The sequence below is a fragment of the Argopecten irradians genome, chromosome 9 (assembly GCF_041381155.1).
Source record: "Argopecten irradians isolate NY chromosome 9, Ai_NY, whole genome shotgun sequence".
NCBI classification, from domain to species: Eukaryota; Metazoa; Mollusca; class Bivalvia; order Pectinida; family Pectinidae; genus Argopecten; species Argopecten irradians.
The window spans coordinates 12,224,312-12,239,762 of record NC_091142.1 but is presented as its reverse complement, the minus strand read 5'-3'; the positions used below and the strand labels follow the sequence as shown (position 1 = coordinate 12,239,762).

Here is a 15,451-nt window from a genome sequence, read left to right as displayed (position 1 = left end):
AGTATTTTTCGTCAGTAACAAAAGTTATTTGCTGTAAACTATTACCATCATTGAAAAGTTTGAGCTTCTTATTTTATTCCAAAATAAAACTATTTAGAAAATAATTACATGCGCCCCGAACAAAATCCATGGCACCATGCCCTATATTGAATGATGTTCTTATTGCGCAGACAACAACAGCAAAACAAATTATTTTATATGTATTTTTGTGTTGATTATATATATACAAGAATAAACATCACTTATTGTCCAATTTATAAATACTGTTTATACTCTATCAGCGATAGAGCATATTTAAGTAGCATGTCCATATATCCTTATTTTTTGTTCAAATATGATACATGAATCTTTTCCTTACCATCTAAAGTAATACATGCTTTCCAGGGTTTCATAACAAAAATTTGGTTTGCGTGCCTGAAGTTGTTGTAGAATGGATTTTGGTACTGGACGCTATAGTTATACAGCTCATGTCTGATGACCTTCACAGTGCAAATGGCAAGAGGACAAGAACAAGGCAAAAGTTACATTAAGATGAAAAATTGCAAACAATTGATGTGAGGAACAGCGAGGTCTACGAAACATATGTAACAATTTTGGGTACATCACTTCATCAATGTGCGTGTATTGCACTGAAAACCGTACTCTCGGTTCTGTTATTGAACGCAAACGTCCAGGAAGACGATTAATATGAACAGAGATGTTTATGGGACTGTAGTCCTTTGCAGTGCTCAGTCATGCATCTCCAACAACTGTAATCCGGACATACAGTTCTTCTTGGCAACGTGACGTGTCAGAAATATAGAGACGATGTCCTCGAAAATTAGTGGATTCTCATTTTGACAATATGCTAGGCTCCATATCGTTCTGGAGTTGTGCAAAGTAGTCTATACCCAGGGTTGACTGATGTGATTCATTTGGCAGTCGTCGCACATAAAAAGAACCCCATCGAGTACATACGGGATCATCTCGGCGAAAATGTTAATAATCTCTATCCTCTATGTGCAAAGAAAGGAATTACAGCATTGGGTACAAGATGTGCATATTGGATTTTGGGACTTACTGGACTGACAATTTACGATATTTTTTTTAGTTATAAAGCCTTTGCCGTCACAACCAGATATATTTACAAAATAACACTTTTGTCCTTAAAATTGTTCGGGAAGTAATGATATAAGTGTTTGAGCTTCTTCGTTGATAAAATAAATGTAAATGTGTGATACGGGACATATTGCATACCTGTTTGAATAATTAATTTTTATCAACGAGTTCTGGCTCTCCCTTAACAGCAGCCACAAGTGAATTTCATGAAAACAGTCGACACACCTGGTATCAAATTTGTGCTTAAATAGAGAATCAGACGATATATCATTTACACACTTAGCGATGTGACATTTCACTCAAAAAAAAAAAAAAAAAAAAAAAAACATTCTAAAGCATCTAACGTAATTTAGATGTGATCTATACATTTACCACTCTATCTATCAATGGTAAGAAGGTCAAAGTATCCCCTCGAGTTCGTTGGTCAATTATATGAAGTTCAAACTTTCGTCCCAGGTGAATAATTCCGATTGCACGTATTCTATATCGAATTTTCTTAATTTTCTCATTTCTGATGTTACTTGTTTGTGCCGTGACTGCTTTTGACTTGCATCGTCTAATACCGTGGTCACAATAAAGATAAGCACTGTTTCCGCAGTCCGGACACTTCGGAGAGGGAACGTAATGTGTCAGGCTTTCCAAATGGTCACTATAACCATAGATATTGGGGAGGTTCCCATAAGGAAACATGGTAGCATATGAATGGTGAGACTCCGGACCTTTACATGGGTAATCCAGTGCTGGGTTGATTTCTCCCCGTTTCCGAAGTTTTTTCCGGAACATGTACCAAATGTAATCTATAAAACTATGATGGAGGAAGAAGATCGGATCTTGTGGAGCGGTTTCCAGACTGGACATCTGACCGTCCACCCAGCGGTGAGGACCTTCGTGAATATCCTCTATAGAGTTAAGGATTGGTTCCACAGCCCGTGAGTGTCGTCTGTATCGTAAGATGGTTTTAACCATATCTGACGACACAAGGCTGCCATTGTTTCCTATGTTTCTCACCAAGGATTCATTGTCCGGAGTTTTCCAGTTTGCGAATGGACCGGAATCTTCTAATCCGAAACCAGGACCGAAAAATTCTGACGTCCATAAAATAGAGTCTGTTGGATCAGTCATGTCGTAGTCGAGTCGGCTGTCCCAGTAAGGGATAGGGACTCCAATGGCGGCTTCAAGTCTGGAACAGCCAAAATAATACAATCAGAGGTCAAACTTATACCGACGATAAGATAATGTTGAATTTGTTTGTTATGACAGCGACCAATGAGGATATCTACTTAGAAAGATTTTATACTCGAGACAACTTGTCGATCAAATATTGATTTGAGTATTCTCTTCTTAGTCTTTGTCGTTAGAAATAAACAATTGTTATTAATCGTTATTCAGAATAAGGAATAACTTTTAACTTTGTCTTGTTCAACCACAAATAGCTCTACTCACGAGTTTCTTTCCAAGTTCCAAACCACAAAAGCAAGTATGCATGAACATTTTATGTTATACAGTATATCATAATAAGAAATCACTTACATTTCAATTACAAGCACGATTTTGACAATAATTTCTTTTTAAATGCACGTAATTGATATGTTATGCTTTCAGACAAAGTGTTTCAGCGAGTATAACTTCACTCAGAGCTACTCACAACAGAAGATACATCCTGTGCCAGCCAAGAAAGTTAGGGCCTCCATGTGACGAGTGGAGCGATTCGTTACTTCTGTGGAGGTCAGAGATGACGTCATATGGCACGAACGACCTGTGTCCTCGCACAGGCTATAGAGAACAAAACAAAGAACAAGAGCGACGGTAAGATGTTAAGAAAATTGAATCTTAAGTAGTTGTTGACTAGAGTTAATTGCTGAAGTAAACTTTGATGCAATATAAACAAATTTATTTTCGAAGCGATTCGTTGTGAACTATAGATCTAATTTTTGTGAACTTTGACTTACCTTGAATTTATTTCTTATATGCGACGAATTTGCGACGATTAACTTTCATGTTTTTCCCTAACAAAGAAATTTGGAAAAAAAAAAGAAATCTAAGGGGAAACAATTTGGTTTATACAATATATACGCAGTTTATCACATAATCCGCATGATATCTGGTAATTTCGCAAGTGTAATATTTTTCAGCATATGTTACTAGTGTAATATGACCTGGAGCGATTTTCATAGAAACTCATTGTGACGTCATGATAGAAACATTAGAATGTCGGCAGGCAAAAATTATTGAAAAAATGACTGTACTCTATGTACCAATGAAACAAGTGTATAATTTTATATTGATTCCTTTTTGAAACGTTCCTGAAACGGATACTATATTTATATGTGCTCTTGTTTATATGACCTTTGACAGATCCAAAACGTAGATACGGAGATGTGCGATGTCAAGAGTGAGGTTGGAGAGGAATGTAGTGGATCCAAAGGTAGGTTTTCGTCATTTAGTAGGTTGGGAATATTGTGATTGGTAATGATAGACAGCCTATTTGTTATGTCAGCAATCTTCATTTCTGTGTTTGCACTGATTGATAATGATAATGTAATATCGTATAAAATCTTATAGTAGTTTTTTTAATAGAAAACAAGCCAGAAGGTTGGCAAAAGGAAGATTTCAGCTAAAAATGCATCAAGGTATTCTTGAAGAAAAATGCATTGGTTTGCCTATCCATATAGTACTAGTAATATACACTTAACATGATAATTTTATCTCTAATAAATACCATATTTATGTATTTGATCTATTACTTTGCAAATCAACTAATGTGTCAGGTAAATTACTTTGCAAATCAACTGATGTGTCAGATATATTACTTTGCAAATTAACTGTGTACAAGGAATGCGTTGAACAAGGAAATTTTGTAAACTTGACGCAATCTATTTCTGCGCAAAATCGGGTTTGAACAGGTTAGCGCAATTATGACGAATTTGCGCAATCGCATTACTTCCACATTATGATTATACAGATAGGCAATTATCGCAATTAAATTTAAATACCACACAATATATGGTAAGAAAAACCCTGATATGTGAAAATCGTATAATATGTACGCTTACATTATGATAGTCTAAATATTAGATCCGTGAAAACATAATATTGCTTTAAGGTTGACAAAACATAATTTTACAATTTTAAATAAATTCTATTCAGAAGCATGTTTGTGCTCAAAACCATTATAAAACATCTTGTACAACATTTGTAAATGTATTTTAGCTAAACATGATGTTACATTACTGAAGGCGTGCAAAATAATCTAAATTATCACACCCAAGATTTCTACGATATTGAACAAGTGTATTTTCTGGAATTAATCCGTCTATTATAACGAATCACGTGGTTTCTCATCCTTTACCATCAGGGCATACATATATCTACAATGATGTGACAATTTTATCGAACTTTAATTAATGATAACTTCTGATTTAATTTTGGTCGTAATTATTGCACTATATATACAAGGACTATACTTACAATTGCTTCCTTCAGGATGTTGAGTCTATTTACAAATTGCGTCCATTCAGATCTGTTCATTGCTCTCACTTCTTTCCGTATCCAGCTGCAGTGATGTGCTTTCTTCTCAGCTTTGGTATGATTTGTTCGCCTTACCTCACACGTATTATTACTATTTCCATTATCTGCATTATTCATTCTACAACCCTTACTAGTCGTTGCTTTCGTTTTACTTTCATTTTGTCCTTTCTTACATATATTTATTCTTCGTTCCTCCATCCTACATGTTCCATTATTGCATACTTTTTCTTTTGTAAGCCATTGTCGCCATTCTTCAGAACCATTACCATGACAACGTGACAAGGATTTCCATAGAAGTTCGCGAATGTACAGAAGCATAGCATCTGTGGGTGAAGCGTCAAGCGCGGATTGATACAGATGTTGATGAAAACAAAACACACTGTCGTCTTCTTGCGTTATTTCAATGTTGCCATGACTACCAATATATTGTTGACATTTCCGATCGCGACTAATACTATATTGATATTGACCTCTGATGAAAAGAATGCTTATCCCAGTAATTAACAAACCAGTCGCGGGCTGAAATATCAAAAATTAAACGTAGATTCATATGTAAAAAGAATGGTTTTGTTCGACTAGTTAAACTTCCTATTAACATCCAGGGTAATTAACTAATGTGCCAGCATTAGATGGTGGAAGAAAGCCGGGGTACCCGAAGGTAAACCATCAGCCAGCGGTCGCAGTCTGGCAGTTGTTCTATATTGGATTTTAACTCGCCCCTAATTACGTATATCGTTGTGTTACATTTATTTTTTGAATAATAGCTACTAATATAATTCCATAAAATTAATAAGAATATAAAACTCGATGTTTATTCTTGCAATTCATATGAAATAGTGTTTCATTTAGTTCTATCTACAATCACAAAAAGCAATCTATCTACAAAATTTTCCAAAACAAGACATATCTAAGTTTGTCCGAAATATTTGAAAAGATACCAATTTCTAAAAAGTATGATAAGATAGCATGGGAAATAATAACATCTAATTAAAGTTTGATGTTTTTCTTGTGTCGCACATATAATTTATTCGCTGTTAATTCGTAATTCGTGCTTCACTGTATTGTCTTTGTAAGGTATTTTGAGACTGTTCCGCATTACATTTGACATATTATTCAGCAGCACAGCCTATTAATGTACAAACGAGTGGTATATTAATACAAAACGCCAATTTGTTTTACCTTCATCGTGCCGGAGGTTGTGTGTAGGTTTTCGTCATGATATGATTATAGCCGCATACATTTAATATGGACTGCCAAGGACGTATCACTGCTAATCATTTTATTTCAGTCAGCAACATACATATACAACTGATTTATTTCGTCTGATATATATATAGGTATCACTCGCTGTTTGGTCTTACCAAACACTTCTACAGAAATGTAACGCTTCTTGCCTTCATTCGGGCACATCTTGTTGAACGTCAGCATCTGAAGTGATTTCAGGACGACATTCACTGCTTTAGACCCTCATAACACATTTATCTTTTCTTGGTTTAAAAGGTATTTAAAGTCTATTCGTCAATTTTACACTGTTATACAGAAGCATACACTCCCGAAATATCAAACTGAATTGAGGTTGATCATACTAATCCAAAAGGCTTACTCGCTGACCTTACTTTCATCAAGTTGACCGTTCTTTAACTTTTATGAATTCCTTAACGACAATTCGTCATAGAAAAGTATAATAGAAGTTGAGAAAAATTTATATCTCATGCAATGCTTTTCTTCTATGGAGAATATTTTGAGTAAAATAATCCTTAAAGTTCAGAAATTTAAAATACAACAACTGGGCCCTGAATATAAATTTGGCTTATTATTTAGGTGGCTACTGTAATGGATGTTGAGGGACAGATAGTTTTTGCAAATGTTGATATGCCATGCTTTTTAGTTTTGGTGTAAAGACACGCATACGTTTTATTTACAACTGTTTATCTAGACCATACTCCACGTAACGCATGATATTTATCATACATTATTAACAGTTTTAAATTAACTCATTTTCGGTAAAAATTATTACCTTATAATATAGACATCTTTACAACGGTAGGTTTGTCTTAGAAATAAATTCAAATATTAGATCTTTGGAAAATGTAAAAAAAAAAAAAAAAAAAAAAAAAAACCCACACAAATGGATAAGAAAAAGTTTAAAATTTTGATTTTTTGAAGTTTTTCTTTCTCAGACATCGATGTTGAATAGAAAGAGTTGCTCACTAATATATAGGTAAATATTGCGTCACTGATATTTTATTTGAATAAATGAATGAGAAATTAGGTGCGATTAATTCGTCGAGTAAAGGTAAATGGAAAAAATGAAAAATGATCTTCTTGACATCGGCTTATTTCTTTTTAAATTTATATTTAGAGGGATATGAAGGATTGAAATAAATTCTATGGCAAGGAAAACAATAAGCAATGATATGGTTGAGAACTGCAATTAGAATGGTACATCCTTGATATTCCATGGGCTATATTCACTGCCCCTTGGATATGCTATAGTAAAATTGAAGGCATTTCAGGAGAAAAACCCCTGATTAATCGTAGATTTATAAAGACTTTTGAAGATTACAGGTATCGACGCCAAACTTCAAAGTTTTCGTTATTCGATTCTTTTGATGTCCCATTTGTTGTCGCAAACAGAGCTTTCAGTTTTACAATGGAATATTCCAGAGATAATGATGTAACTACATTGATAGGAACACCTGGAGTATAGGGGATGGGACTGATTAGAAAATTCATAAGCTGTCACAATTATAAATTCATACCTAGCCGACGTATGTCTAAGCGTCGCAGTGACACGAAAGCACATTAAATGTTTACATCGTCCTCTTTGTAACATTACAGACCTACAGCAATCTCTTGTCAAATCGTAATGCTTATCTTGTACTGTATTTACCTATAGTGTCTGTAAGATTATGTGTTTTATAAACAGCTACAATCCGTATGATATAACAATACACTTGACATTTATCATTGACACTGAAATTCATGAGATTCCAATTTGATCTTAATTACAAAAATCCAAGAAGTTAGATTCAACAGCCAATGTGACGCCCAAATACCGACATTACTACCGGTACTTCTTTAGATTGAACAGCCTTTTTTATTTTTATTACAAACTTCCAAAAAGTATAGATTCAACAGCTTGTTAGATTGAAGCCACCATTACATTAAATTAGGTTAGGTTCAAACATTAGATTGAACAGCATTTTGATTTTAATTACAAACATCCAAGAAGTTATATATTCAACAGCTTGTTAGATTGAAACAAACATTATGTTGAATTATGTTAGATTCAAACATCATATTGAAAAGCCATTACAGACATTCAATAAATTATAATCAATAGCAAATTTGACGCGTAATTACCTGCAGTGTTTCTACATTAGATTGAACAGCCATTTGGACATTTATTACTGACATTTAAATTAGTTGAATTCAACAGGTAATTTGACGTTCAAACGGTCACCGCTTCTGTCATAAAGTTTATGACGCGACGACATGAACGCAACGAATGCTATTACGATGTTCTCTGAATCATTCCTGTTCATGATGGTGTGATATGAATATGCAAATGCATAGACAATGCATTAATTAGGAAATGTGTATAGCCAGTTTACGGCGCGTGTCCTGTAAAAGAGCGTCAGAGTCTTATATTAGAATATTTTGCCAATTCATAACACTCTCTTATTCATATCAAAATACTGTGTCTGTCGTTGTGTCAAAGGTGAGAGGATATCATGCAATTAATTCCTTTTTAATTTAATTAGTCTATTATGCAATATTTAATTTCTACGTCTTGTTTTAAGATGTATACATTGTATGTACAAATCTACAATAGATAAATTGATCTAAGCTAGCTTTAAGGTCGTTTTCTAATTCTATAAAATATTGTTTAAACTGAAAGTATACCAACTCCAAGCCAAAATATTTCACAATCGTAGCTGTTGAGTTATAAAAACGCCCCGGATCAGATCATGAACCAATCTTAAGTCCAAAACTGTCTTCAGGTTAAACTTGGCCAATCAAAGGTAACGTTACAGAAAGTTACAGGAAATTTGATTGGCTAAGTCTAAGATTGTTTCTTGATCCTGGAGCCTGTCCTGAGGTGTTTACATGTGTGGTTATGAATGAACTCGTGTCGGACAAGTGAGTTAACCAACACAATTCTAACATCTATGTTAACACATTACAATCAACCATTTTAAGTCTTGATATCAAAGTGACATTTCATTCATTGCCTTAGCAGTGATTTGTTGGATGTTGCCATGGTACCGTTAGAACCAAAGTTACATCTAACAATCGATTTTTAAGATAATAGATATCGTGCCAAACACTAATGAACTCGTGATTCAATGGTGGAAATGCGGTAACCACTTTTTAAACAAGTTTGCTGCCAATGACGCTGTTGTATTCAAAGAACAAATTATGTATTATAATTTAAAGCAAAAAGGAACACAAATGTAGCTAAGATGGTTTTGTTTTCTATCTCACTGCTTTATTTGTCCCATCTAATTATATCGCAACACCAGGGATGACACCCAAGCATAAATTGAAAGCAACGACGGAGTTAATCTTATGTCATTGGGACTTTTAATATCAAATTACGTATGTGTTATATAATATGCAGTCAGGATAGATCACACACGACCCTGTCAAATCTAATTAAATAAGCCATGACATTTAAAAATTCGTTTAAAATTATTTTGCATAACAAGTAACGCGCGCCGTTACATGTGCCTGTCCCACGTAGTTACAACAGTAGACATGATACATGATATATGTAATTCATTTACTGCTTCCACGAATGATTAATATCTCTATAACAATTTTTAACTTTATGCAATTCTAACACCTATTAACCAATTGAAGAAGGATATATTTCATCGCTACAAAAGGACACGATGTTCAATAAATTAAAACTGTGAGGAATCAGTGTAACTGGATTGTCAAGAACGTTATTATCATATTATTTTCCATGACTAATCATTGCTTTAAACTCCCCAGTGCTCCCAGACACAAATTTGGTATCGTGTGCCCTACAAATGTCCAGTTTTTATCCACTAGAAAAGTCCGGGAGTACATTCCATGCTGGTGTTATTTTCTAAAAAGGGTTTCCTTGAGTTCTAGGGTCGCTTTCGACAGGTTTGAATTTTTTCCCGCGGAGCTTTGGTGCCAGGGCCTGTCTTCGATACTCCCGCGTCTCGGCAGCAACAGCCTTGTCCATGATGACCTTGGCCTTCGATTTGCATCTGTTAAGTACAGTGTCGCATATTAAGAACTCGCTGTTGCCACATTTAGGACAAGCTGGCGAGTCACCAAATTCCGTAAGTCGCTCAATAAAGTCACTATAGCCTACAGTGTTCGGAAGATTACCAAACGGAAGCATCCACATGGTGGGGTCATGCGCAGACGATCCTTTCTCAGGATAATCCAATGACGGTTTGATGTATTTGCTCCGCAATGTGTCCCTAAACATCCGCCATATATAATCAACAAAACTGCGGTGAAGAAAAAATATTGGATCCTGGGATGCAGTTCTGCGAAGCGAGAGTTGCTCACCCACCCAACGATGAACTCCGGATTGATACTTTTCTAACGAGATGCTCCTAAGTGTTGGTTCAACGAAAGGACCGTGGTTTTTAGATTTTAAGAGTTGCTCCACCATGCACTGGCTCATGAGGCTACCTCCAGTGCCTATATCACGCCTCAGTGAAGTCTTGTCTGATGTTATCCATCCCGCGAATGGCCCTGAATCCACGATGCCAACCCCGGGACCGTAAAAGAGGTCTGTCCACAGAACGGACTGAGTAGGTTCATCCATATCGAAGTCTTTCCTACTGTCCCAGTAGGGTACGGGCATTCCAAGGGCAGCCTCAATTCTGAAAAGAAAAGAATTCCTTTTTCTTTGTAAGATGTTTACTGATATGTTTCGTTAGTTCATTAACTTCAGTATTTATGCCGGGAAACTATTCTGTATTTCGTCTTCTTTTTCAAATACATTCGTAAAGAACAATAATACATTTCACCATCCTAGCTTATAAGAATCTTTCATTTGTAGATACGAAGGATAGAAATAGTCTACTTGGGAGGGAGTTTAAAATATTAAACAAAAACCGAGGCTTGCCTTGACATTTAACCGAGAAAATAATTAAGTTGACCCCGTGACATCGTGAGACTGTGTTACGTGGGCAATCCTGCAATACAGCGTCAGTCGACGTGAGTGTATTGCACAGTATTACACTCGTAGTTATGAGAGAAAATTGGTTCGTTTACTGCAGTACTTATACCTCTTGACGGCCTTAGCTATACCACATGTATTCCGCATTTTTCATTCTTTAAAAATCACATATATTACAGTTATTGGCTACTGTAGCTAGGTTTTGATTGTTATGCCATGTTCATAACTGCATATTTTGTTGAGGGAAACAATTACGTAACACTTAATACCCACACATAGGAACATTAGATTTTATGGATATATAACACAAAACTAAGACTGTCAGCCAATCAAAGACGGTGTTACAAACGACATCATCAGTTTTACGTTATGATGTGATAATTTTCTAAGCCTTTGAAAATGCTCGTTACAGATGTACTTACACGAGGAGATACAATCTATTCCAGCCGGGGAAGCCAGGTCCACCATAAGCGCCGTCAAGGTTCGGCGAACCACGATGCATGTCGGAGATGATGTCATAAGGGATAAAGGAGCCAGATCCAGGAATTGACTGTAATTTGATACCAAGAAAATTAAACGAATATCCAATCATATAGCTATTTTATACCTGATCAACAAATGAAGCAGGTTCAAATCCTGTAAAGATCAAATCAAGTCTTCATTTGGTTTGTTTAGTTTTACGCCCTCTTATCAGTCATGGTTATGTAAGGACGTGTTTGGTTTGATAGTGGAGGAAACAGGAGTATTCAGAGAAAAAACCACCGACCAGCTGTCAGAACTGCAACTGCCCCACATAGGATTCGAACTCGCGACTTAGGATGGAGGGCTAGTGGCAATATGTCCGAGACATCTTAACCACTTGGTCACCACGAGAAACTCTTCATTTCTGACCTAATAACCATTGCTATTATGTTTGTTTAGTTACTAATTTATCCAATTGTATGAACATAGTGTAGTTCTTAGATATTCTCGAGTAATGTTTTACCGTTAAATACGAAAATTATATAGCATTTATCACAACACTGACATTGGAATTTTGCAATGACGTGATAATAATGGTGCTATTGAATGCCAAGACTGTTGATTTTAAATAATTATTCTGCTAATTCAATTCTGCTGTTGACGTTAACTGTAGAAATGTTTGGCAATGTCCGACTTACGATTTGTCTCTTCAGGATGTTCATTCGTCTAGTAAATTTCTCCCATTCCGGCCTCGACAATGTCCGGACCTCTTTTCGTATCCAATCACATTTGCCTCGGCTCCTGCTTTGTCTCTTTACCCGTACCCTTATAGGCTGAGTCTCGACTGCAGTTCTTTTAACACGTTTCCTGTAACGCGCTCTTCTGCACTTCCTTGATTTGCAGACCTTCTGGGGTTTTGCAGGTGTTCCTGCTTTCGCTGCTGCTGGCTTGGCTTTGGTTGTGGATTGGTTAGTCTTTGGTTTTCTCTGCCTACCTGTGATACACCTTGACAAGGCATTTTTCAGTAGTGACTGGGTGTACATCTCCGGGGCTTCGGCTAAGGAGAATTCAACGATGACGGATTCGTAAAGGCCTCTATGGAAGCAGTACATGCTTTCATCATTTTCTGTTATTTGGAATTGTCCTCGTTGATCACGAAATTGTTCACAATTTCCGATAGCTGAAGGCTGTGATAGTTGTCCACGGACAGAAATCACCATAAATCCCGCCACACAGGCTAATACCAAACCCGCCATGGCCTTCATCATCTAAGACGAACAAAAAGCATACAGAAATAACGATTCCATAAATGGTTCGTTTGGTTGACATATATATTATTTTATGACATATTGGCTGCTGAAGTCATTTAAAAATGACTACCTTCCATATATTTGTTGTGTGTGTATGTTTTGGGAGACTGCGGTATATTCTGTTTGTTACTGCCATGATATTTCATATTATCAAGAAATACAGGAAGTATCAAATGTGCTGAGGCATACTTCGTCTGGAAAGTACACATATTCGTATATATTGAAAAATAACAGATATATAGAACAATGCATAATAAGGGCGCAGCCCTTCGTGAAGGGCACGAAGTACGAAGCACTTCTAAAGTAACGCATACATGAAAATATAGGGGGGGGATCCCATCAGCGTGAATGCGATGCTTGAAGTAAGCTCATTATACATGTATAATCAAGCGATTCAAATGCTTTTAAGATCCGACGAACGTAATCATCATCCAGCAGAAGCTCAGTGCTGTTGCTCTTTATTTAAAAGCGTTCAAGTGATAGACTTCCGTCCAATATAATTACCTGGCCAAAAACGACCAAATCTATTACGGAAAAAAGTTTCTTTCTTCTCTTATGTAGGTTTCCTTCTCAAATGGGGGGTTTGGGAAAAAGATAGAGTGTGAATATATGAATAAAAAATAAACAGAAAATTTGGCTCCGTTATTTCAATACATTGAACTTTTAAACGTTGCATAATTAATGCTTACTGAAACATCTGGCGGCGCCCTTTAATGCCTTGCCTTCAGTCATATCAATACCTAATGCGTTTTTGTATTAAAATGAATTCGTATTAACATGAAAGTTTGTTTCTGTAGATTTGAATGAATACCATGTCCAAATTTTCCATATATTAAAGTTTGAGAACATGAACAGTTTTTGTTTAATTTTTGTAACGGTGTAGGACTGGGAATAAGTATTTAATACTTCTTCTGAACGCCCAAGTATTGTGAAGCAACATAATTTGTCAATTTGGGCCAAAAAGAACATATATATATATTTATCCACTGCCTTTATGATAATTACAACGCAATTGGATCTTGATAATCATTAAGGGGTCCAATTGGAGAAAATAGAGACGATTGAAACAGTTCATGCTCTTAGCGCTTAAAACTTTACAGTCAAATTGAGATAGGAAAATTGAGATTAGACAGGGGATTTTTTTCATATTGATTGAAAATATTTCACCTAGAGAAGATAGTATGACTTTCTGATGATGATGATAGGCCTGGACTCCAATGGAAAATTATGCTTGAAAACTGCATATGAAGATCATGTTTGCAAAGAGTACTTTATTGGGTGTGATTATCATGGAAAGCTCGGGATAGGTCTAATTGTTTGAGGAAACCAGGAAAGCCAATATGACCAATCATTAAAGCAAACATATTATTATAAAATCATAATTCATATACAGAGTGTCCAAATATTGCTACTCCTTTCTGTTTTAAAAACCTTTTCAGTCTCATATGAAGCTATGCTCAATATTTATTTTAATACTGAAATCTTGAAAATAAATATTTAAACTTTTGTGCGATTTTTAATTTATTTCTATTATGTTTCTGTCTTGTTCCGATACGTATATAATATTATAATTCTTGTTTGTATTTTTAAATAAATCTATATTTCAATTTGTTTCAATAATGCAGGGCCAGTTAACTGATACTGAAGCTGAGCAATCCTTTTGAGATAGTACTAGAAGTAAAGGATGGGATCGATAATTCAAGTAAATGCAATAATTTAGACAATCTTTCAATAACTTATAATCGCATGAAAATCTTCGAGAGATTTGAGAAATATTTTATAATGTCATGTTATTGATGATTGAAATGTTAAGATCACCTTTGCATATAATTTCAACGTTAATGGCGCCTTCTTACATTGATAACTCAGTGTTGAGAATTGCTCGATGATTGCCATACAGAGGGCAAACAATAAAGAAGTTATAGCTATCCTCACAGGAATGTCCACACTGACAATATGCAGAATCGGTAAGATTTCCCCCAAAAAAGGTCATAATTTAGGGAACTTGCTCGGTTTCTTAGACGACAATGGATGATATGAAGTTTTCTTGGTCCATATGTTGCAAAAGGAAAATTAAAGTTTGTATTTGTTTTCATGGATTTCATTATATTGAGTTTAAAAGAATTTATGGAAGGGGAATAGTCTAAAACATTCCAAAGATGTATAGTAGAAGGAAAAAATGAACTTTGAGATAATTGTAAACGATAGTAGTGTTCTCTTAATTGATATGAATTTCGTAAGTTATAAATGACAAATTTAGTTAATATTCCAAAAATAGTTTTTGTTACACTATGCAACATTTATGTATTTCAGATAAGAATATTTTAGTATTGGAGTTATCTTCTTTATGTTTCAATGTGTAGGTGTTTTAAATAGGAATGCTATATTGTCTAATTTCTATTAATTGATATTTATTTTAATAAAAACAATATCAACTTAATATGAACCAAACAAAATAACGGTAACAAAATAAATGTTTGCTAAAATGACGATGGTTCTCATGTTCACCTTAAGGAAAAATAAATGAAGAAATTCATTAAACAGTTTCCGTTCTCTTACCTTTGTTACTTGTCTGGAAGCATATCCCTCTTTGTAAGAGTTTATGAAAACCTGAGACTTTTAAAGGCTTCCTACTATCTGTCAAGGAAACACATCGTTGATTAATTATCCTCTCTCAGCTTTGGACAGTTGAGTTGAAACTAGTCTAACCTACAGAATTAATTAATCTTTTCCCCTAGCACGAATTGCTAAATTCGAGTTCATTAACAACCTTATTTATTTCTTATGTTATTTTTTAAACAACAAATGCGATGTTCAAGGACATTTAAAAAAGATGGATATTGACTCAAATACTAAATTTGTGAAATTTCTTTTT

General features: G+C 35.1%; 2 protein-coding genes across 2 annotated transcripts; both read right to left on the bottom strand.

Moving 5' to 3' along the window:
• Positions 1-940: 940 nt before the first annotated feature.
• Positions 941-5,811, bottom strand: LOC138330533 (tyrosinase-like protein 1). The gene is made up of 4 exons (XM_069278099.1): positions 5,806-5,811; positions 4,567-5,145; positions 2,744-2,871; positions 941-2,278 (listed from the first exon to the last, which is right to left on the bottom strand). The coding sequence occupies exons 1-4, from the start codon at positions 5,809-5,811 to the stop codon at positions 1,459-1,461; spliced, it is 1,533 nt and encodes a 510-aa protein (XP_069134200.1). The 3' UTR covers positions 941-1,458.
• Positions 5,812-9,193: 3,382 nt separating this feature from the next.
• LOC138331483 (tyrosinase-like protein) lies at positions 9,194-15,209 on the bottom strand. The gene is made up of 4 exons (XM_069279147.1): positions 15,136-15,209; positions 11,965-12,534; positions 11,227-11,354; positions 9,194-10,505 (listed from the first exon to the last, which is right to left on the bottom strand). The coding sequence occupies exons 2-4, from the start codon at positions 12,532-12,534 to the stop codon at positions 9,728-9,730; spliced, it is 1,476 nt and encodes a 491-aa protein (XP_069135248.1). The 5' UTR covers positions 15,136-15,209; the 3' UTR covers positions 9,194-9,727.
• Between the last annotated feature and the right edge of the window lie 242 nt (positions 15,210-15,451).

What these genes read in the sequence shown, in the direction of transcription:
- LOC138330533 (XM_069278099.1), bottom strand. An exon ending in ACATCCTGAAGGAAGCAATT is followed by an intron (nt 2,872 to 4,566) that starts GTAAGTATAGTC and finishes TGTTCTCTATAG; the next exon opens with CCTGTGCGAGGACACAGGTC. An exon ending in CACAGGATGTATCTTCTGTT is followed by an intron (nt 2,279 to 2,743) that starts GTGAGTAGCTCT and finishes TGGCTGTTCCAG; the next exon opens with ACTTGAAGCCGCCATTGGAG.
- LOC138331483 (XM_069279147.1), bottom strand. Translation starts at nt 12,534, where the DNA reads ATGATGAAGGCCATGGCGGGTTTGGTATTAGCCTGTGTGGCGGGATTT. An exon ending in ACATCCTGAAGAGACAAATC is followed by an intron (nt 11,355 to 11,964) that starts GTAAGTCGGACA and finishes ATCAAATTACAG; the next exon opens with TCAATTCCTGGATCTGGCTC. An exon ending in AATAGATTGTATCTCCTCGT is followed by an intron (nt 10,506 to 11,226) that starts GTAAGTACATCT and finishes TTTTCTTTTCAG; the next exon opens with AATTGAGGCTGCCCTTGGAA.